This window comes from Numenius arquata, chromosome 6 (assembly GCF_964106895.1).
Source record: "Numenius arquata chromosome 6, bNumArq3.hap1.1, whole genome shotgun sequence".
Lineage (NCBI taxonomy): Eukaryota > Metazoa > Chordata > Aves > Charadriiformes > Scolopacidae > Numenius > Numenius arquata.
In genome coordinates, this window is record NC_133581.1 from 2,270,645 (window position 1) to 2,293,551 (window position 22,907).

Here is a 22,907-nt window from a genome sequence, read left to right on the forward strand (position 1 = left end):
CAACTACAGACATCAGGGTGAACCACTATTTTTTTAAGTGGTGGATTTCAAAATTAATAAAGACAGATGAACAGAAAAAAACACAGTAGAAGAATGCAGTTTCCCTTCAGGGAAATATTTGCAGATGAAGGCATGAAGAAGAAATCTGTAAGATTTCTCAAAAAAATTACCTCTGTTGACCTTTTCTGTCAATTTAGGTTAAAAGAGCAAATGTTACATGGTCCAATAGTACAACAGTTCAAATAATCACATCTTGCATCTTAAGGGATTGGGTCTAGAGGGTAATTTGTTGCAAATTGTGGTATTTACTCACCTTTCTTCTCCTTCCTATTTTTTTCCCTGTCCTTGAATGTATTTCTGTTGGTGGAGGAGATGTTAGAAGCCATGGTTCTTATCATCTGTCCTTCTTAAAGGAAGAAATAGGAACGGAATGCATGCTGTAGTTAGGTGCAGATACTCTGTCCTGCACTGAAGGAAGCTAAATTAATATGCAACTCCGGCCCTATATTTCTTTGAAACACCAGAAAAGGGAGCATGCGACTCAGTGCATAAATCATAGAATCATAGAATGGTTAGAGTTGGGAGGGACCTTAAAGATCATCGAGTTCCAACACCCTGCCATGGGCAGGGACACCTCCCACCAGACCAGGTTGCTCAAAGCCCCATCCAGCCTGGTCTTGAACACTGCCAGGGATGGGGCAGCCACAGCTTCTCTGGGCAACCTGGGCCAGGCTCTCACCACCCTCACAGCAAAGAATTTCTTTCTAGTATCTAATCTAAATCTCCCCTCTTTCAATGTAAAACCATTGCCCCTTGTCCCATCGCTACATTCCCTGATAAAGAGTCCCTCCCCATCTCTCGTATAAGGTAGGGGCTAGAGCCCCTTCCTACTACAACACAACTCTATGGTGTGGAAACCTCCTTGGTTAACAGAAGAAAGGAACTTCTAGGGCATGAACGGTTTCACTATTTGAAATGCTCACATTAGGAAGCAAAGAATCGTGCACTCTGTGAGCTGCAAAAGGTTGCACGTGCTGCTGAGATACAGGTTTTCAAAATTAAGAGAGAGAGAGAGACTCTCCTTCCAGGAATTTTGTGGCTCATTTCAACAAGAGGATAGGTTCCCATCTCATTTTCAGACATCTGAGTAAAAAGTGACTGAGAATTTATGAATTTGATATTGTTGTGCTCTGAAATGCAGAGATTTATTGAGTGAGCTGCAAATTCTGAGTGGGATTCCCTTGAATCCCACTCAGACACCAAGACATTTCACCTTATCAAATTGAAATTATGGCCACTGAAAAGAAATAGGCACTTTTAATGTGGTCCTAATACAAGTCAGATAAATTGTGTGTCCAGGTGCTTATGTGTTTTCACCGACCTCAGATGGAACTTAAAATCACTAGCTAAAAGGTAGAGGTCTATAATGAAGATGCCAAAGGTTAGGTGAGATAAACCTTCCCCAGTATCTCAGAGTTCTTCATTTCTGTAAACTATCATCCCTCAGCTCCAGACCAGTGCTACTGTCTTAGGCACAGCAGGGTACTAGGAGGACATAGTCATTGTGTCACGGGTTTCCCGTTCGTCTTTGTCGTCTGCTGAATCTTCAAAGGCTCTCTGGAATGCCAGCTTGAGGGTGAACTTGATTCTCCGATCCCTGTAGCTCCCCACAAGGAAGTAGATGACGGGGTTGAGACTGCTGTTCACGCAGGACAGCACAAAGCCGATCTCCGGGGAGTAGAGGAATTTGTAGCCCAAGAAGTCAAAGAGGATCAGGACGCTCAGTGGCACAGCGAAAATGAGGAAGAAGAGGACAGTGAGCATGATGACAGTGAAGAGCCTGCCTGTTGGGATGTTTTGGGAGCTGCATTTGACTCTGAGGAAGAGAATCAGGCTGAAGAGCAGCAGGAGGGGCGTGCAGAAGAGGAAGTCCAAGGCTCCAATGGTGATGAGCATGAGCTGGCAGCTCTTGGCAGAGGGGCGAAGGGTACACAAAACATACCCCAGAGTGTTCAGTAGGAAGGAGAGACCCCAGAGCAGGCCGGAGATGATGCCGGACAAGAGCGTTGGGCGGTGGCTTCGGCACCAGATGGGACAAAGCACAGACAGGCACCGCTCAATGCTGATGGCGGTGAGGAGATACAAGCCGGTCCCATACATGAAAAGGTCCAGGAAGAGGAATATGCCAAACTGCACCCCCACGTTGAACTGCATCAGGTACTGAACCGTCTCGATGGCGATGCAGAGGAGATACCCGAAGTCAGCAGCGGCCAGGTTCAGGATGTAGACTGTGAAGTGGTTTCTCCGGATGCGGAAGCCAAGGTACCAAAGGACCATGCCATTTCCCACCATCCCACAGGCAGCGCTGATAAGGCAGAAGCTCTCCATGAACTTGAGGACAGCATATGATGCCTCTGGCTTTCCCACAGCCCCGCTGTGATTCGTCCCATGAGCCTGGCTGGCTGCAGTTGGAAGGAAGATCGATGTAGCTGAAGAATCCATAATGGGGGATTTCAGAGAGACCTGTAAGCAGAGAGGAGAGAGGTGGTAACTCCAGTGTCACTTTTCCTTCATGGTGACCTGGTGGTGTTTCTGGACTTGTTCCAGTTCTTTGTCACCAGAGCTTGATTTAGGGATTGCCGTGTTTGGACTCTGAGCACAGAGTGTTGTTCAAAGGCCAAGTATCTAAGGCCAAATTCTATATGACATGTAGAAAAAGTTAGATTGCAGTGTATTTCTCCCTTTTTAAAATTCATTTCTAGGGGGTCCTTTTTGCAGTCAGTATTGACAAATATCTTAAGAAGCAATTATAGCTTAGATTAATCATGTCCGAAAAGTACCTCTTGTCTGAATAAAAAGAGAACCCAGTGTTAACAACTCTGGGATAATTATCTTTGCTTCATGTAGCTAGAATTAGGTCAGACAAATCTTGCCAAAAGTGTGTGAAAGTTCTAGGCAATCAGCACAGAAGTTTAATCAGCACGAAAGCTGATCGGGTTTTGTCCTATGCATATGCCCAGGAAACATGGTAGAGCGTACTCAAAATAGCTGGTAGTTTTTTTATGTCCATGACTGATTTCTGTTTCAATAAAATGCAGTTTAATGTGGTACAGAGCCCTATGTACAGACAATAAACAATTCAGTCCAACAGAGTCAGCCCATAATATCATATCATAATATTTCTCAGAGAGAATCCGTGAGAACCGTGTGTGGGACAAAATGTCTTACTGTCCCAGGACATTGGAATTATGGCTAAAATAATTCTTTCTCCCCATTCCCCGAGGCAGCTCACCTTGCTTCTTCCACCATGATACTGGGATCTGAATGAGAATCTTGACCCCCAAAAAAGTTGAAAAATAGATTTCACACCTTTTTTTTTTTTTTTTTGTCTGACGAGGGCAAACAGCATGACTCTCTTCCTCTCTCCTCACCAGCTATTAATTTTCATGTGGGAAGGTAGAGAAGTGTCTTGAAAGACAGAGGAACAAGTCAAAATGGGGAGAGCTGGGAAGATGTGAATCACTGAACAGTCTAACCAGTGTGAATAGTCTGTTCTCTCTTTGCAAAATGCTGCTGCGCAGTTGGAGACAGACTTCCATAAACAAGCAAAATCATGGAATCATAAATGAAGGAACATCACGATGAATGTGACAGATTGAATCATTATCGTTTCATCTCAGCACCCCAGACACACTGTGTGGATAGAGGCAAGATAAATGCCCGATGCAGGTCATTTCCTTGGCCAGATGATGGCCTGGAGCAACGTAGACAATCTTGCTGCATTAGTCCCTGGAAGGCACGTTTGCCAGCACGTTGCTTGGTTGGGAATCCAGCTGGGACCGTTAAATCTGGTTTTCACCATTAAAAATGCAAACAGCTCATTTAACATCACCTTTAAAGCTGCTGTTTGAATTAATGGAGGGTTACAAGCACCACCAACGGTAATATATTTTATTCTACCTGTCTTCGGTAGGTGTGCGGCCACCTGACTGTCTTTGCCGACTGCAGCTACGTTGCAGAGTGCCAGCGTCAGCGAGAGGATTAGTGTGTGGCCAGCTGAAGTTGGCTGAGGTGAATTCCACCCTCAACTTCACCAAGGCTTTGCAGGATGTGAAACCTTTAGGGGTGACCGAAAGCAGGGAGCTTCTGGCACTGCACCATACCCTTCTATAGGAAGCTGGATGATTCCATCCTCGGCTGCTACTGGACCTTGAGTGCTTCTAGCGTTAAGACTTTAGAGACGACTGGTCTCTAAAGAAAGAATTTCAGTACATATTGAGAGGAACTACAGAAAACAAACCCCGTCATCTCCTTCAGAATGCTCAGAATCTCTGTTGCAATGCAGTTTCACAACAGGAACATGCCTTGATTCAAACTCACCTTCTCTTTCCTCATCTGGGCCGAGCAGTGTACTGCCTGACCAACATCACCAGCAAGGCTGCCTCTTCCCTGAGCATTTGTAGCAAGCAAATTGAGAAGATACAGCCTGATGACTTTGTTCGCTTCCTCGCTACCTGCTTTTGGGGTGGCAGCAAATTGTCAGACCTTGATTCACAATAGAAAGCAGCTGGAGCAGCCTCTAATTCTGTGGATCAAGGCTGATGTGAGGAGAAAGGCAGAGCCAGTGGTTAAATGGTTTCCTAGCCTTTAGAAGACCCAATGCAGCACTGTCCTCTGCCACAAGCTATCTGAAGCAAATTTCCAATTGATTTGAAGAGGACATGAATATTTCAGCATCACTTAAGCTCTCTCTGAGCCCACTCCAGCCTTCTGACCAGATGTCTGTTTTAGGAAAGCAGCAGCTCTTCTACCTCCTTGCAGCAGCCACCTCCAGAAGGCGATTGACCCCATCCTCCAGAAGCATGTCTCTCTCCAACGGGCATTCAGGGAATCACAGGCAATCAGCTAACTTAAGCTTGTCAAGCGTATTTCCTAATGTTAAATGACATTGTCCTGTGCCATTGATCATATCGCCAGGTACAGATACGGCTGTAATGGACACTGGGTGGATATATGGCAAAACATCAATAAATTTACCTTCCACTGTGATGAAAGTGAAAGAATCCTTCTCTGACTTCTGTAGACCATGGAAAAGAATACCGAAAAAAGTCACTCACAGTTCTCTAATCATTTATGACCTTGGAAACACTGATTTCTTCTTGTCTCCAAGACACATTTGTGTCTCCAAGACACATTCAAGATGTGAGTCTGCTTCCTTAACGAAACTAGTTAGTGAAAGCTTGCGTCAAACAGCAGCAGGCTGAGTCTGGGTGGTCGTCTTCTCTCTTGAGATTAAACATCCTTCCTGTGATTTGCATGCTGAGTGCCATGTAGTTCATGTGGCAGATGTCAGTCTAAACAATCTTGACACCACAAAGACGTTTTAGACTATGGACACAAAGTTATGATGTTGTATTTTCTTGGCTAAACTTGAGTGATCATTTAAGACCAAAACTGCTAATCCTAGGTCTCTGAATAATGGCATGTTGTATTACAGAGGTGTATTTAGAGCAATTCAATAGCACTTGTTCAAGGAAAAGGGTCCCCAGAATGAAGCTCTCCTTATCTTGAAAATGATCAAGACAATTTCTTACCTATAGCCAATTTCTAACCAGCAGGAGAAGAAAATGTTGGATCTCCTTTCCTTCAATTTTTTTTCCTCCTCCCTTCCCCTCACCCTCTCTCCAAAAGCACGGCAGAAAGCATTAGATGAAGTGCAACGACAAAGATACCATCTAGAAATTTCTCACCTTTTTGTGGATTCCTTGGAATTTCAGTGACTGATTTGCAGCAGTGGTGTGGGTCCACTGGGTACAATTGTCACCTGAGTTCTGTGACATAGGGTCCAGAGAAAATCCTTGTGTCGTACTGTAGCGCTGGGCTAGTTGGACACTGTTTAAAAAGCCACGGTCTTTTCAACGTGACACCTGACAGCCAGCCAATCACTCTCTTGGGGAAATAGCTAGTTTGTTGTGCATGGTCACTTAGATTTGAACCACTTCCCCCTTCCTTCTTTCTACAAAACCTATCACTGTCATGCTTCTACTTCTCCCTTCTTCAGCCAGTCTGACAATACAAAGAAAACAAGAACTGTCTGTGCAAAATTATACCTTGACTCTTGCACCGATGCTTTGTTTACTGCTCCCGTCCCTGAGCTGCTCTGGTTTCACAGACCTTGTAGAGGATGCCTTACTGCTGCTGAGGGTCACGCAGATTGAGAAATGGTCAGTCCTCTTCCATAATGCCTGCTGGCAATTTCACAACATCCCGCAGCACAACTTCTCATTCCCCAAAGGCCTATTGTACCTGCTAAACTGGCCTGAGCACCCCCATCACCACAGAGTGGCCTCTTCTGACCCACAGCCTCTCCCAACTCAAGTTACCAGCCTACTTAGCCCTACTGCTTCACACAACCTTTCCTGGAGGAGGGTCCACCCAACCTCCATAGCCTTACCCCATGTCTCAGAAGCTACAACTGCCCAACCTCTGCTTGTGCTGCATTCAATACTGAGTGCCCATTTCTGATGTCAGCAGCTCTTTCAAGGCAACTTCACACCCCACAGTATCACCTGTCACTTCACACTGTCTTTCATCACAGTCCTTCACCACACCTCCCATTTCACAAAATCCCTCAAGACAGCCTCCAGCCTCCATTTCCAGTTTCACAGCCTCCCCTCCCCAAACAGCGCCTCAGCCCCATCCTGCCCTCCATCAAATTCACACCTTTTCACCACCTCACCTCTGTCAAGGCAGCCCCTTGCCAGCATTCGCTACCCACCCGCAACACCTCACTCATCTTCTCACCATGCACAGTCCTTCCATGTGTGTGAGCTACCACCACCATGATGTCCAGCTCCACCTGCCAAAGTAAGTGGAGTGAAAATGGAGAAAACACCTTTCTCCTTTCCTGGCAGTAAGCTCATCTTTAGAGGGAACTATTTTGCAACAGGAGATACCAGCAACTCTTATTTTGGGCTTGTGCATTAAGTCACTTCTGCTAGTTCATTTGGCTAGGGAAACAAAAGGACAGGAGTATGACACTGGCCAAATTGCTGCCATGTGTGTCAGTGGGTACCAAAACTGGCAGATCTGGCCCAAATGAGCTTAGCAGGCAAGATACCCGATGGTTCATCTTTAGCTGCTTCTGTCATTTGTTGTTCCTCTTCCTTTCCCAAAGATTGTAAGATTGTTTTTACTTTCTTACCCAATACTCTGTTTCCTGTAGTGACTACTCTTGACCCTTATTAACCTGGCCAGAACTCCAGGCTCCAGTGTAAGATGATATTTAAATTACAGGACTATTTTCACCTGGAGCAGTATTTAACTTCCTCGTTAATTTGGGGATTTTCATATGCATTGCATAGATCATTTGGATTCCATGTCGGGAGATGGTTAGATTACCTTGGTTGTTATTGGACCATTCTATATTTCAAGAAATGTCAACAGAGTAATGGGTAGTGGATGAAACGACTTGTTTATTGACACCCATAAGTAAGAACCTAAAAATACACGGTAGACTTCAGAACAGTGATGAGTCTGAGTTGAACTGATGCATGAATTGGCATATCTATTCACTTTATTGTGTTTCGTAGATTCACCTTTGGCTGCAGAAGTTTAAAGTTAAGAAAAATGAGGCTTGTCTTGACAGCAAGATTGCATAGAACCAGGATGGTTTGGGTTGGAAGGCACCTTTAAAGATCATTGAGTTCCAACCCCCTACTATGGGCAGGGACACCTCCCACCAGACCAGGTTGCTCAAAGCCCCCTCCAGCCTGGCCTTGAACCCCTCCAGGGATGGGGCAGCCACAGCTTCTCTGGGCAACCTGGGCCAGTGTCTCACCACACTCATAATTTCTTCCTTGTGTCCAATACAATTTCTTCCTTGTGTCCAATCTAAATTTACTCTTTTTCAGTTTAAAACCGTTGCCCCTTGTCTCGTCTTGTCACTACGAGCCTTGTTGAAAAGCCTTTCTCTGTCTTTCTTATGAGCCCCCTATATATATTGAAAGGCCACAAGAGGGTCTGGAGGAGCCTTCTCTTCTTAGCCTTCTTCATAAGAGAGATGTTCCAGCCTTTGGATCGTTTTCGTGGCCCTCCTCTGGACTCACTCTAACAGGTCTATGTTTGTCTCGTACTGAGGACTCCAGAGTTGGACACACTACTCCAGATGGGATCTCACCAAACAGGGAAAATCACGTCCCTCAACCTGGTGGTCTCGCTTCTTTTTATGGAGCCCAGGATACGGTTGGCTTTCTGGGCTGCAACCCCACATTGTCGACTCATGTTGAATTTTTCATCTACCAGTATCCCCAAGTCCTTGTCTGCAGGGCTGCTCTCAATACCTTCTTCCCCCAGTCTGTACTGATATTGGGAATTGCCTCGACCCAGGTGCATGACCCTGTACTTGGCCTTGCTGAACTTCATGAGGTTCTCATGGGCCCATTCCTCAAGCCTGTTAAGATCATTTGGATGGCATCCCCTCCCTCAAGTGTATCAGCTGCACCACTCAGCTTGGTGTCATCTGCAAACTCACTGAGGGTGCACTCGATCCCACTGTCTATATCAATGATGAAGATATTAAATAGTATTGGTCCCACTATGGACCCTTGAGGGACACCACTCATTGCTGGTTTCTACTTGGACATCAAGCCATTGTCTGTAACTCTTTGGATGCAACTTTTGTTCAAATTCTAGATGTTTATTTTAGACCTAACCCCATCCTAAAATCAGGTCTGAGATAGATCAGGTGAGTCAGTTTCTGGAGAGGTCTATTTCCTTCCATAGGAGAGCCCAGAGTGACAAAGACTCAACTCAGCTGACTTCCGTAGGCATAAAAGAGCTGACTTCCTCCCTCGGTTTCCCCATTTGTAAAAGAAGGAATTTTTTTACTTACTCTGCAATTCGCTGACCTTTGCAAGAACATGCAAGTTTTTGCAAGAAGCTTTATTCACTGGATTGCCAGTGATGAAATTTCATGCAAAATAGGACTTGAAGGGTCATCAAGAAGTAACCCAGACTATCTGCTGTCTCTTTGAAAACTTGAGCATAGCCACTACTAAGAGAAGTGTGCTTAAAGACTACAGTGACAGGTAACCATTACCATCCACAGAGCATGGCATCTCTCTCACTACTAGAAATCTCTCTAACTCTTTTAAAATGAAGATTTGGTGTTTATGTGTTTTCTTTTCAGAATACACGCAGATGTGAAGTATCTGTTTTATTACTCACAATGCTAGCAAGCCAAAGCAGTGGGTCTAATGGGCCTCTACACTTGGGAGAACCATAAAGCATGGCTTTCCCCAGAGAAGTTGTGGATGCTCCGTCCCTGGAGGTGTTCAAGGCCACATTGGACAGGGCTTTGAGCAACCTGGTCTGGTGGGAGGTGTCCCTGCCCATGGCAGGGTGTTGGAACTCGATGATCTTGAAGGTCCCTTCCAACGAACTATTCTATGATGCTGTGACTCTGGAAAGGGTTAACTGGACTGGGTCACTGCACATGCTTCTCCAGTTTAATTCTATTGATCCATTGGCTAATCCATTGGCTGTTACTTCTACTGGAGAAATCCTGAAATGCTTTCATAATACCATTATCATGGACTGATGGCTATTTCTTTAATATATCTTTGCTTGAACTTTTCAGTGAGGACAGAATCAACTTCTCCTTCTTTAGCCCTTCTTTTTGTACCTTCCTTTCATTAAGCCTCCGCGCCTCCCTCCTCCAGACCCAAGAGCCCTTCAGGTGGGAGATTTCCTTGGAGACGGTTACAGAGTGCTACTTAAACAGCTTTCTTCTCAGCCTTCTTTCTCCTGCCGGGTTGGGAATGCATCCTTCGGTGCACACAGGCCAGGCCAGGCAATCCAGACAGCCCATCACATAGGCAGGAAATACCAAAATCACACTTGTGATACAGAAAAGCAAGAAATTAAATTAGATGGGATTATATAGTAAAAGGCACCTCCTAAGCAAATGTTGGAAGCTTTCCAGAAGCCATTCTATGTTCTTTAAAGACTCTGTGTGCTAACACATTCCTCCCCGGGAAGGCAGGTGTTGAGGAGATAAAATCATACAGCCCTTACTCAAAAAATTAGATCTACAAGAACAGAGGAGGTAGGTTTTCCAGGTTCTCTGGATTATTTCTTTTCTGTTTTTGTTTCCTTTCTTCTTTTCTTTTCCTGATTTCCTTTCCTCTTTTCTTTCCCTTCTTCTTGAACAAATGTGAAAATACAAAAAGAAATTTTCACTAAATTTATTAACTGTCTGTGGCTGGAACCATGCACAGAGCAAGTTCTGTAGTCACAGATTAGGTTATTTTATTATTTTGTTTCCCATTAACCACCTGAGATTTTAGGGATGAATGCTTGCAGTAAGGAGGTGGTGCAATTCTCATCCTTTTTGAAATGTTAGCAGTCCACATTGGTTTTATGTTATTTTGCAATTGATTGCAGTACATCATATACCTCTAGTCTCTCCCTGAAAAGATACTTGTAGAAGAGACATAACTTGTGGGAATCCTCTACTGAAGTAGTTGTTCTAGTCTTAGAAACAACAGAAAGAAATAGGCCCCTCTAGCATGTAATTCATCACATCTTTAAGTAGACACCTTAGGCTGGTCATGAATTGCCCTACAGAAGGCAGAAAAGTTGTTCAGCCCGGAGAAGAGAAGGCTCTGGGGAGACCTTAGAGTCCCTTCCAGTCCCTAAAGGGGCTCCAGGAAAGCTGGGGAGGGACTTTTTACAAGGGCATGTAGTGGTAGGATGAAGGGTAGAGGTTTCAAACTGGAAGAGGACAGAATTAGATGAGATCTTGGGAAGAAATTTTTCACTCTGAGGGTGGTGAGACCCTGGCCCAGGTTGCCCCGAGAAGCTGAGGCTCCCCCATCCCTGGAGGGGTTGAAGGCCAGGTTGGATGGGGCTTTGAGCAACCTGGTCTAGTGGGAGGTGTCCCTGCCCAGGGCAGGGGGGTGGAATGAGATGGTCTTTAAGGTCTTTAAGTCTACGGTTGGACTCGGTGATCTCAGAGGTCCTTTCCAACCATGAAGATTCTGTGATTCTGTCCCTTCCAACTTGAACCATTCTATGATTCTATGATCTTTTTTTTTTTTTAAGATATATCAGAAAATGAATTATCCATGTAAATTTTACGTCCCTTCTTGAATATCTTTTACCTACTGGTGGTACAGCTGTAAGTACAGTAAAAGTCCCTAACTTTCCCAACTTCCTCTCTAGGCTTTACTTTGTGGGTTTGAGAGCAATTTTTGTTTTTTCTCCATTTCACTGTTTCCTGCGGATGCTTAGTCAGTTTTTGCCTGCACAAGACTTTCTGATTTTGCTGTAATTTTAAATAGGTGGTAGATAACGTGAATTAACTGAAAGGTTTCACAGATCTGCTCAGATCACCTGCGCAAACGGGGAGCTGCTTGTGTTGTCATTGGGCAGGACTTGCAGTGGTGATTTTTAACAGCAGTCGACTGGGAATGTTTTGATACTGGGATGAATCCCATACAGCTGATATTTTGTTTCTAAGAGGTGCCTATTTTTGGTTAAACTCTGCAAAGAATTTAATCTAGTGGTTTCCACGCTTCCTTGACCAAAGCAACTCTGGTCTCTGGGTTCATAATGGCAAATTGGCAATGTTAAGGACTAAGTTTTTTTAAAGATGTGGATTATTTATTTACTTGTGATGTGTACTGCTCCGGGGGGGCTACAGCTGGAACAGGCCAAACCAAAGGAGGCCCACATTCACGCTGGAACGTGACCATGTCTGAAAAGAGAAACTGTAGAAGTGTAGAAATGTCTAGAAATAAGGAGTTCAGACACAGCATACCCAAAAGACAGGCATGGCATTATGGAAAGCTCTGAGCTACTTTCAGGGGACAAAAAGTTAACTTCTCTGAAGTTAACTTTACCCTGGTGATGTTAATTTACTTATGCTCCTCTTAATGGAAAAAGAAAAGGTTCTGTAAAGGACCTTAGTTTAGCTGTTCTGCCAATAGAGAGACTTTGACCACCAGCTAGATTGGCTTCACTAAACAGAAATTAACCCTCAAGAATATCCCTCAGAGTGTATCACAAATCAGTATAAAGTAAAATTCATACGATGTTAAGACAAAAGATCTGAAAAAATCCTTTCATCCTTCCTTCCTCTCAAAGGAACGTTGGTGAGATTTAGAGCAAGCTAAATACTCAAGTAAGTCGTATGTGAAATTGTTTGCTGTTTTCACCATGATAGATAATTTCCCCAGAACTCCTTGTTCAGCCCGTGAAGCTGCAAATTTATGTTTCAAAATGTATATACGCATGAGATTCTTTTTTTCTCTGTGAGTGGTTTCATTTCATTTTCTCTGAACAACAATCCAAAGACCATTTTTACTTATAAAATAATTCAGCATTCCAAGGAATACTTTCAGATGTTCTTAAAGGCACTGCTTTTACAAAGATTGTTATCATGGACTTGGTCTGCACTGAGGGCAAACGTGCTTGTAAGTATCTGTAGCTCGAGGTGGAAGCTCTGGATTTGTCCTTGTTACACCAGCCATAGACCCAGCCCTTCAAAATCCTGGAGGACCAGGATGGAGGGATGTATCACAGTGAGGTAACAACCATAGCTGAAGTCTCATGCAAGGAGAACTAAAAACCTAGGGGGTGGAAGAAAAAAAACCCAAGAAAACCACTTCGTAAACTTAATACTAATCCTATACATTTCTTAGTCTGTGTGCACTTCTGATAAAGAATTTATTGTTAATAATGAAAAAAACCTGACGAATCACTTGTCTTTATTTTTCCATGTGCTTAGGCCTGTACATTGCATCTTGCCGCCCAACTGATTGACATGGAGAATACAAGCAGTGTGAAGGAGTTCATTCTTCTGGGCCTCTCAGAGAATCAAGGAGTGCAGAAAATATTTTTTGTGATGTTTCTGTTCTTCTATATTATTATTTTGGCAGGAAATCTGCTCATTGTTATCACTGTAATTAGCAGTCAACATCTGAACTCCCCCATGTATTTCTTCCTCTGCTACCTGTCCTTTGTAGATATCTGTTACTCTTCCGTCACAGCTCCCAAAATGATTGCCGACTTCCTTGTTGAAAATAAAACCATCTCCTTTGTGGGTTGCATGGCTCAGCTGTTTGGGGTGCATTTCTTTGGCTGCACGGAGATCTTCATCCTCACGGTGATGGCCTACGATCGCTACGTTGCCATCTGCAGACCTCTCCACTACACCACCATCATGATCAGGCGCGTGTGTGGCCGGATGGTCATCGGCTCGTGGGTAGGAGGCTTCCTGCACTCCATAGTGCAGACTCTTCTAACCACTCAGCTCCCCTTCTGTGGCCCTAACAAAATTGACCACTACTTCTGTGATGTCCACCCCCTACTACAACTGGCCTGTACCAACACCTATGCTGTGGGCGTCATCGTTGTGGCCAACAGTGGAATGATAACTCTGAGCTGTTTCTTCATCCTGGTCATGTCCTATGTTGTCATCCTGCTTTCCTTGAGAAGTCAAACATCGGAAGGGCGGTACAAGGCCCTCTCCACCTGTGGGTCCCACATCACTGTGGTGATTCTCTTCTTCGGGCCATGCACCTTCATCTACATCCGTCCGTCCAGCCATCTGTCGGAGGACAAGAGCGTGGCAGTGTTTTACACTGTCATCACCCCCATGCTGAACCCACTCATCTACACGCTAAGAAACGGGGAGGTGAAGAGTGCCATGAGAAAACTGTGGAGTGGAAAAGTGGGAAGTGGAAAGGGAAAGGTGTAGAGCTGTGGTAATGTTTCCAAAGGGTTGGAGAAAATCAAGCATGGGATCTCTTTTGTGAAAACTCCCCCAGAACGGCCTTTCAAAGAAGAGCTTGCTGTTAGTTCCTGCTGTAATTAGGAAGACACTGAAGGTTCATTTTTTAATTTGAAAGACTTTGTGAATTCCGTGACAAGCAGGCATTCCCTTTCTATTCTCTTGTCAACTAGCACAGGCTCAGAGCTCTTGAGCACTAACTGAAACACGAGTATTTAAATAAATACTATGAAAAATACTGAAAATGTTGTCCAGGTAGAGCATCCCATTACTCAGGAATAAACTTTCACGGGAACTCCATCTGCTCTGTGATCCATTCAGCTGGGAAAGAGAGGACTATGGTCACCTGCTGCTGGAAACAGAGGGCCCTTTCTGCTTGCAGAAATGAGGACCCCGTTGTGATATCTTGAAGCCACGGGTTAGCAAATAAAAACCTGATATTGGGTGCTAGTTGGGTCATTTTCTGATGCGGGTGACAGGAGGGGAAGCTTCTCCCCTTCCCCTGCCAGTGCAACAAATCCTTTCTGCAGTGGTCAAAGTCAGGTTGGATGGAGCTTTGAGCAACCTGATCTAGTGAAAGGTGTTCCTGCCCATGGCAGGGGGGTTTGGGCTAGATGATCTTCAAAGGTTCCTTCCAACCCAAACTGTTCTGTAATTCTATCTTCTTCACCTGTCCATGATGCCATCCTCCCAGCCATCCCCTCTACGCTTCAGCTCTGACTCAGATGCTTTATTTTAATGTTTAGACTAATACACAATCATAGATCTAATGAAAGACACCTTGCTGAAGGTAAGAAATGAAGGAATCACCAAAGAAGGGATTTGGAGGCACAGTTTCATGTGTCAATGGAAAAAAAATAATTATTCAGGAACTATTCCAGTATGCAAGACAACTCCTAGCCCAACAGAGCACATTTACACACGCACACAAGGGAAGAAGGGGAGACCTTATTGCTCTCCACAACTCCCTGAAAGGAGGGTGTGGAGAGGCGGGGGTCAGTCTCTTCTCCCAAGTCACAGGTGATGGGACAAGAGGAAATGGTCTCAAGTTGTGCCATGGGAGGTTCAGATTGGATATCAGGAAAACTGTTTACACTGAAGGGGTTATTAGGCATTGGAATGGGCTGCCCAGGGAAGTGGTTGAGGCACCATCCCTGGAGGTATGTAAAAGACGGGTTGACATAGTGCTTAGTGACATGGTTTAGTGATGGTTTTATTATCAGAGTTAGGTTGATGGTTGAACTAGATGATCTTAAAGGTCCCTTCTAACCTAGACAATTCTATGATTCTATGATTCTCTGATTCTAAGAAGCACGTTTTCCATGGGAACAGCTGGTACACCCACTATTGCAGGAGGGAGGAGAAGAAAAGTGAGGATGAAAGACCAAACCAGTGCGGTGCCAGTCAAAGCTGTCACAGGGTGACAAGCCATAGCAGCTCAGGGTCTCCACCTGAGGAGCCACCATGAGACAAGAGGCCCTAGTCCCTACCTTGCCTGCAGAAAACCAGCAGATCAGCTGGGTGAAGAAGGAAAAACCGCTTGGTGCCATCCGAAAGTAAGTGAAGCACTTCCATTTCTTCACTTACATTCCCTATAAACACCCGCACCTGTGTTACAGCTCAACGTGACTTAAGTAGGATTCAAGGTTACAAGGTGTTCCCAGCGCAAGCTAGGGCTTATATCTTTATATATATATATTAAAAATAGATTTTTTTTTTTTTTGCTTTGGGGGTGAACACCAGTTGGTTGTTTTTTTTCTGGACATCTCACTTCTGGGTGCAGCTGGGCAAATATTCCACCACAGTTTATGGAAGGTGTTACTAAAAACCACATCAGGCTCCTCTACGCTTCAGTAAGAATTCTTAGAAGAACTCAATACCTGGGCTAAAGAGTTGCTTCTGTGTTTTGCATTGTCTCAGTAAAAATACCCAATAAGCAGTGAGGACTAACCACAAACCTTTCTAAATTTTTGACGTAACCTACTGGTTTACTTCTTGTTTCAAATTTGGGCAGCAGATGTCTAAGCCACAGTTGCGATATTTCCTTTGTGTGCTCTCAACATGCAATGGTAAGAACAAGTTAATAACAAATAAGAACACATATGAGAAATATTACCTTAGGACAGAATGCAGAATTTTTTATAAATAACCTGTGTAAGAGACATCTTTACTTCAAGAACATCTGATTGCAAAGGGAAGGTGAATATAAATCTTGCAAGTGGCCAGGTGTGATGTTTATTTGAACCAGAAATTCTTCCAGAAGAAATACATGTCCAATAAAGTCTATTTATCTGGACAGCATTAAAAAGCCAGCCAGCAAACAAGCAAGTAAACAAACCCATGTGCAGTGTGAGAGTCTGGATGACCACACTCCAACATCACTCTCCAGAGACTACCCCAAGAGCCATCCAAAGGACAATTTTTAGCTCCTTGTCCACTGATGATTTCTGACAAAACATCTTATGCCTCCGGGATCTCATTACTCCTGAGACGCTTGTGCTTCTGCTGCATGATTTACTTTAAATATTTCTGCTACTATTTCCCCAGCTCGTGAGAGATAGTTGTTCTTGTAGGTGCTTTTGGAGGTTGCTTTTCACAGAATGAGAAATGCAGATGGAGAGTCAGGCTGTTCTTTTCTGTAGGTTTCAGAATTGGCAGAGATGTGGGCTGCTTTCACAACATCTAAGCAGCTGAGACCTTCTGATGAAAGCACCTAAAGTGGTCAGAGGAGGCGGTCAGAGGAGGCGGTCAGAGGAGGCAGTCAGAGGAGGAACAGCAAGCGAATTCTCGGCAAATATGAACTCTGTAAGTTTTCTGATGTTGTTCCTTTGTTTTGTTCAAGCGTGACTGAAATCCTACTTTTAGAAATAGTCATTTCTGGTGAGTGACTTTTGTGAGGTCCATTTCAAGAATTATTAAAAAAAAAAATCAATTACAGATATTTCAGCCTTTGTTTCAGTTGGTGACTTACTTGCTTTTTTTTTTTTCCCCAGTTATATGCTGTTTCCAGAAAGATCTGTCAAAAGGACATTGTGTCCTCTCGGTGTTACAGAGAGGACTCAGGAGCTGACGACAGCACTTCCTATGTGCTCAGCCTTATGTTGTCCGAGCTGTATATGTCAGGCAACACTGGTCAAGACATGCACATTCTGGTGTTCCCCACGGTGCTTCCCGTCCACTGATGGAGATAAGGACAGAGATAAGGATGGAGATAGGGACGAAGATAAGGATGGAGATAGGGATGGAGATAGGGATGGAGACACAAAGGAGACTTTCCTCTGCTGGGAAGTAGCCAGTAGGTGAGGCAGAGAGCTCGGGAGAAAGAACGGAGTGTCCTGTGGTTGTCAGACAGAATTCAGACCCCCAAGGGCTGGCTGATATCACAGACAAGGTTATTTCACCTTTGCTAGCCCTGTCTTCATGGATAAATTGAACACCAGCGATACTTGTGTGCTGCATGGGAACGCTAAAAAGTGAATTCATGGGTGTTGGTGTGCAAAGGAGGGTCATTAGTGGTGCATTCATTACCCCACTGTCACTACAGGTGTGTTTATGAGGTGTTCCACACTACATCCAGCACCTGGGTGAGGTGTACAAACCCCTGCTAACGCATCACTAATGCAAATTAGCTCCAGATTAGTTCATTCATGTACTGTAAGAAACGTGGTCCAAGAAAACAGCAGCCAGTTGTTTCTGTGACTGGACTTATTCAGGTCTATCACAGTGGGAGAGACAATAAGTAGTTCTGCTGCATTCCTTTAGAGGACTGAAAAGGAAAGTACAATCACTGCTCGCACAAGGACCTTCCTCAGGCCATGATCAAAGTGTCGAGACTTGAATTATAGCCGCACTATCTCTTTTCGTCAACTCTTATTTCCAAATCAACCTTATAAGGTAAAAGGGGGGGGACACCTGGTAATTAGTCTTCTTTTTTAAAAAAGGCAAAGGTGAGAACTAGGATTCCTGAGGGTACTATTTCTACTACCCTCCTTAAATAAATAATCTGCGCTTGTGATTATCTGTGTCAATAATACATTCTGATCTGGATATTCCCTGTTATTTCTTGAGGGAAGCATTGACTTTATGTGGAAACTGTCCCGAAAAGTCAGCAAAGGAAATATGTTTAATATTTAACATACCAGTGGTCAGTATGTATGGGTACTGATAATGTCCCACGTCTAATGCCATAGCTGGTGCCTCTTTTCTCTGCTTCAGGTCCTCTCTACATGGTGTCTGTGGAGAACAAACCCAATGTGACGGAGTTCATCCTTCTTGGACTGACGCAAGACAAGACAGTAGCAAAAGTGTTCTTCTCATTGTTCTTACTCTTCTATGCCACTATCATTCTTGGAAACCTGCTTATCATCATTACTGTAAAGACAAGTGGACAGCTGAACTCTCCCATGTACTTCTTCCTGAGCTACTTGTCTTTTTTAGACATCAGTTACTCTACTGTCACAGCTCCCAAACTCATTTATGACCTCCTTGTTGAGAAGAAGACCATCTCTTTTGCGGGCTGCATAGCTCAACTCTTTGCGGGCCATTTCTTTGGGTGCGCTGAGATCTTCCTTCTCACAGCGATGGCCTATGATCGTTGCATTGCTATATGCAAGCCACTTCATTACACAAATATTGTGAACAAGCACGTCTGTGGCTGGTTGGTGGCAGCTTCTTGGGTGGGAGGCTTTGTGCACTCCATGGTGCAGACCCTGCTGGCCATTCAGCTGCCGTTTTGTGGGCCCAATGAGATCGACCACTATTTCTGTGATGTTCACCCTTTACTGAAGCTGGCCTGCGCTGACACCTACATTGTTGGCCTCACTGTGGCTGCCAATAGCGGTGTGATTTCCCTGAGCTGTTTTGTTGTTCTTGTTGCGTCCTATGCAATTATTTTGGTTTCTTTGAGGACACGCTCTTCCGAAGGGCGCCTCAAAGCACTCTATACCTGTACCTCCCACATCACTGTTGTAGTTCTGTTCTTTGGGCCATGCATTTTCATCTATATGCGCCCTTCCACCACCTTCTCAGCTGACAAGATGATCTCTGTGTTCTACACCATCATCACGCCTATGCTCAATCCCTTGATCTACACCCTCCGAAATGGAGAGGTGAAAAACGCCATGAAAAAGTTGTGGAGCAGAAAAGTGAAGTGGAGTGAGCAATGAAACAGCACCATGCATATTTGTAAGATGATGTTGAGCTTAACAAACCATTGGGGGGTGGGGAAGAGAAGTGTTCAGGGGAGATTTCCCAGTAACTTTGCTCTGCTTTTAGCACAGCTGTTCAGAATAGGGTTGACACTATATATAACTCATCTTTGGAAACTGTCAGTCAAAAGGATGTAACGTTATTGTCAGCTACCAGACCTGAGCGTTGGGGGATGATACTGTGGTATTTACCTTCAGGCACCTCATAGCTGTATCTTTGGGCATTTGTCTAGGCTTCTCCCAGCATTAGGAGAAACAACCAAGTATTTTGAGAGGTTGTTCTTTCCTACTAGGTCCCAAAAGCTTTGGAGAGTAGCATCTCCTTACATTTTATATTTCTGCACAAAGGAGTGATGGCGGTACCAAGTTTTTCAGTAGGGCACAGCATTGGCATCTTCTGTTTAACATATCTTGATGTGCTAACATGAGCAAGCCACTGAGGAAAGTCAGCAGCCTTTGGGTGGATGAGACTCATTTCATGGTAAAATAGGACCATGGGAGAAGTAGGAGGTTATATTAGATCTCTGCACAACAAGGAGAGATGGCAGATTGTACCGAAATGCCAGAAAAAAAAATAAATACCAATATGTAAATATTAAAAATGCTTTCCAGGCAGAGCTTCCTATTAGCTGGAGTGTGAACTTTCAGTCAGACAACCTGCAGCTATTCCGTAGCCCGTTCAGCTGGGAAATGGTGGCCCAAGGTGTTGGCAAAATTGATTGTTGCCTGCTGCTGGAAGCAATCATACCATTGGCATTCCCTTTCTGCTTCCTGTAAAAGCCTTGTTACAAATACCACATTTTCATATGCTGAATCCATGAGTTAGCTGGTGCTGGGCACAAGTTTGGTCATTTGCTGACACCGATAACAAGAGGGGAATCTTCTCTCCTTCCCCTGTCAGTGCAATTTCCAGTCATAATAATTCCTATGATTACAGCTCAATGTCAGTACCATGATTCAAAAGCTCACCAGGCTAATAGTTAAAAGCTTTTCTACAATGGTGAATCTGAATGTTCCCATTTTTATGTATTTGGTACTTTTTGGTGAATGTGTTATCTGCTTCTGTTTTGTTCTCCCTCCTGCCGCTGGTTCCTCAAACACTCATAATCTCAGCCGTCCAGTGACAACAAAAGACATGCAAATTAATGCCCAGGTTAAAAAAAAAAACCTCCTCTACTATCCCCTAAAATTATGGCTGTTCTTGCTTGAATTAATTTCATTTAAAGGAGCTCTTCTGTCTAATACCTTTCCAAGACCTTGAGTTCATGTCATAGGTGACCTTTATAATCTATCAGGGCAGCAATCCAAGCGTGGTTAAAGACCGTAGACAGCGACTGATCCACAATCCATTGGAATTATTAGGATAGTTTTCATAGCTGTATTTAGACACTGGATGAAATTTCTTGTTTTGGCCAGTACTCTGGAGCTATTACATTAATATTATCTAAGGGATATGTATCTCAGTGCAAATACAAGAATTAAACATTTCTCCATACTGCAATACAACCAAGTTCCTAGGTCAACACGGAAAACATTCCTCATCTTCTTGATAAGAACGTTGCTGTTTGGTTGCCGTTTTCCCCAGCCTTTTCCAGTACAGAAACATAGAAGTGCCCCTAGAATCTCATGACTCTGGGCAGTGCTCTTCTATGGCAAATTGACTGACTGCGGTCAAGGCGTGAATTTTCTAAAAACTACGATCGATCGGCACTAATATTTTGGGAAGGGAAGTAGAGGAACAGGATGTCCTCATTTGCACGCATTTGCCTCGAGGTAATTGGTGATACACGGAGATGAAATACAGCAATAAGTCCTTGTTACTTTGTGATGGTAGTAAAATTAGAAGTAAAACACCACTACTTGGACAAAGAATTGTTATGATTTCTCCGTATTTCCAGACAGAATAGGAAGAGAAAGAGGTAGCAAGGATTGACAGGAGAGGAAGGTTTATCTTCCCTGCTCTTAGGGGGTAAAAGCAGATGTGTAGTCACCAAGATTTCCTTTCTAGATTTCCAGGTTCTCCCTCAGTGGAAGAGGCTACTCCTTTCGCCTCTTGAAGATGTAGCAGAAATGGCCATAAAATTCAGTAATCGCTTTTCTTCTTTTTCTAGATTGCTTGCTCTCAGAGACTAGTTTTCTGTCTGTAAAGTTCATGCCATGTGGTGGGTTTGTCTTGGCTAGCCGCTGAATGTCCACCCAACCCCTCTCTCACTCACTGTCTGCAATGGGACAGGTGGAGAAAAAGGCATAAAAAAGCTTGTGGGTTGAGATGAAGATAGAGGGATCTCTTACCAGTGAACAACACGGGCAGAACAATCCGTTCAAGCTGATTTGAACTTGAGCCGTAGTTCTCAGTGGCTTTTCACCACTGACATCTGTGGTCTGCCCAGACCTTCCTTTGTCTTGGGGAATGAAGGTTCATGTTAGTTTATCTTTATAGCTCATCCTGACGAGGCGTTGATCCAATCTGTCCCGAGTGACTGCAGTTTCTCACCAGTGCTACCTGTCCTAGCTCTGCAGCTTCTCTGATCTCAAGCAACATTTCCTGGTGCCCGACACTGTCTCAATGCAGGGATTGGTAGCACAGCCCTACATTTATGTTTTTATTACTAGAGACTTGGGGTTTTTTTCTATACCAGTGGCTTCTGAGTGCTTAGAAGTGCACGGTGTCTTATCCTTTCTTTACCGACCTTCAGGATTCCATACACAGAAGGTCATTGAGCAAATTGATGTGCTGTTGCACACCAAGGGACTCAGCCAACAAAACTGTTTAATAAGGCCCTCGGGTAGCTGCTTGGAGTTACACAGTTCTCACAGGTCCACCTCCACTATGGAAAACTATCTTTTGCCTATGTTTAGGAGTATTTATATGTTGTGTTGGGATGGGATGACTTTAGGGAGAAGGAAGGCGCGGGAAACACAGAGGTCAGTTCAGAAAGCCTTGGAGGGGTTGCCTCATTGGATCTCTCTGTCTAAATGATAGGCGGAAAACGGGACACAAGATACCATCACAGTAAAATTTGCCTGTAACCTGTCAGGAAAAGAAAAATCGCTTAAAAACTTGGAATAAGAAACTTAAACAAGAGCAAGGATATGGCAATTACAAGCAGGAGGAAGAAGAGTGGAACAATGCTCTGACCTGTCGGGTGAATAACTTGAAACAGATTTGGAGTGATTGATTTAAAATGCTTTCAGACATCAAATGCTCTGGAGTTCAGACTTGAAAGTGCATGTTGTATCAACGTTTAGTAACTGGGTACGGTAGAAACCATTTTTTCCTCTCCTTTGCTTATGTTCTTCGTATCGGCCCTGGTGTATTAAAGTACATGTGTGTGGTTGTGTTTGTTTATGTGAAAAGCAGAGAGAAATGCTTAGTAATCTGTCGAAAAATATACAGGAAAATTTAAATACTGCTGTGACATTTTAGTCATTTGGATCCTTCAAGGCAGCTTCATTTAATGTTGATTGCATCGTAGACATCTAGCTTGGGGCAGGTACCTGCTCTCCATTTATATTGAAGGACAGATTTACTATCTTCTGTGGTGTAAGTCCTCACTGTAGTGTAATGATCTAAACAAGGTAAACCGAGTCATGGCTTTTAGGTGTTTATTCCTCTTTGTTGACTATACAGGGAGCCAGAGGTGTTGTGCTCAGACTGTGATGCCTGTTCTGCAGGTCTCTGTCTAGTAAAATGTCAGGAATCACTATATAGTTCACCCTCTCTGCAGCTGTGATAGCTCTGGAAAACTACCGAGCCCTTGGGAGAGGGCAGAGAGGAAAACCTGAGATCACTTCTAAACTAAATGCTGTGATTTACAGACATATATTCCCAATTATGGACGAAGCAAACCTGTTTGATGGGAAAGAGAAACAGTCTTTGAGAGATACCATGAAGTGGTAGA

At 43.9% G+C, this 22,907-nt stretch overlaps 3 protein-coding genes across 3 annotated transcripts; 2 read left to right on the top strand and 1 right to left on the bottom strand.

Moving 5' to 3' along the window:
* Positions 1–1,545: 1,545 nt before the first annotated feature.
* On the bottom strand, positions 1,546–2,574 carry LOC141466087 (proto-oncogene Mas-like). The gene is given in 1 exon segment (XM_074149811.1): positions 1,546–2,574. A coding segment is annotated over 1 exon segment (1,029 nt).
* A 10,255-nt stretch (positions 2,575–12,829) lies between these two features.
* Positions 12,830–15,362, top strand: LOC141465181 (olfactory receptor 4S2-like). The gene is made up of 2 exons (XM_074148425.1): positions 12,830–13,725; positions 15,329–15,362. Exons 1-2 carry the CDS (start codon positions 12,830–12,832, stop codon positions 15,360–15,362), a joined length of 930 nt encoding a protein of 309 aa, XP_074004526.1.
* A 2,659-nt stretch (positions 15,363–18,021) lies between these two features.
* LOC141465232 (olfactory receptor 4S2-like) lies at positions 18,022–18,963 on the top strand. Its single transcript, XM_074148527.1, has one exon. It carries the CDS (start codon positions 18,025–18,027, stop codon positions 18,961–18,963), a length of 939 nt encoding a protein of 312 aa, XP_074004628.1. The 5' UTR covers positions 18,022–18,024.
* Positions 18,964–22,907: the final 3,944 nt, after the last annotated feature.

Bases quoted from the DNA above. Each gene is read 5' to 3' on its own strand.
- LOC141465232 (XM_074148527.1), top strand. From the start codon at position 18,025: ATGGTGTCTGTGGAGAACAAACCCAATGTGACGGAGTTCATCCTTCTT.
- LOC141465181 (XM_074148425.1), top strand. From the start codon at position 12,830: ATGGAGAATACAAGCAGTGTGAAGGAGTTCATTCTTCTGGGCCTCTCA. The intron at 13,726-15,328 runs GTGGAGTGGAAA...TGGGTGAAGAAG, and splicing joins AAGAGTGCCATGAGAAAACT to GAAAAACCGCTTGGTGCCAT.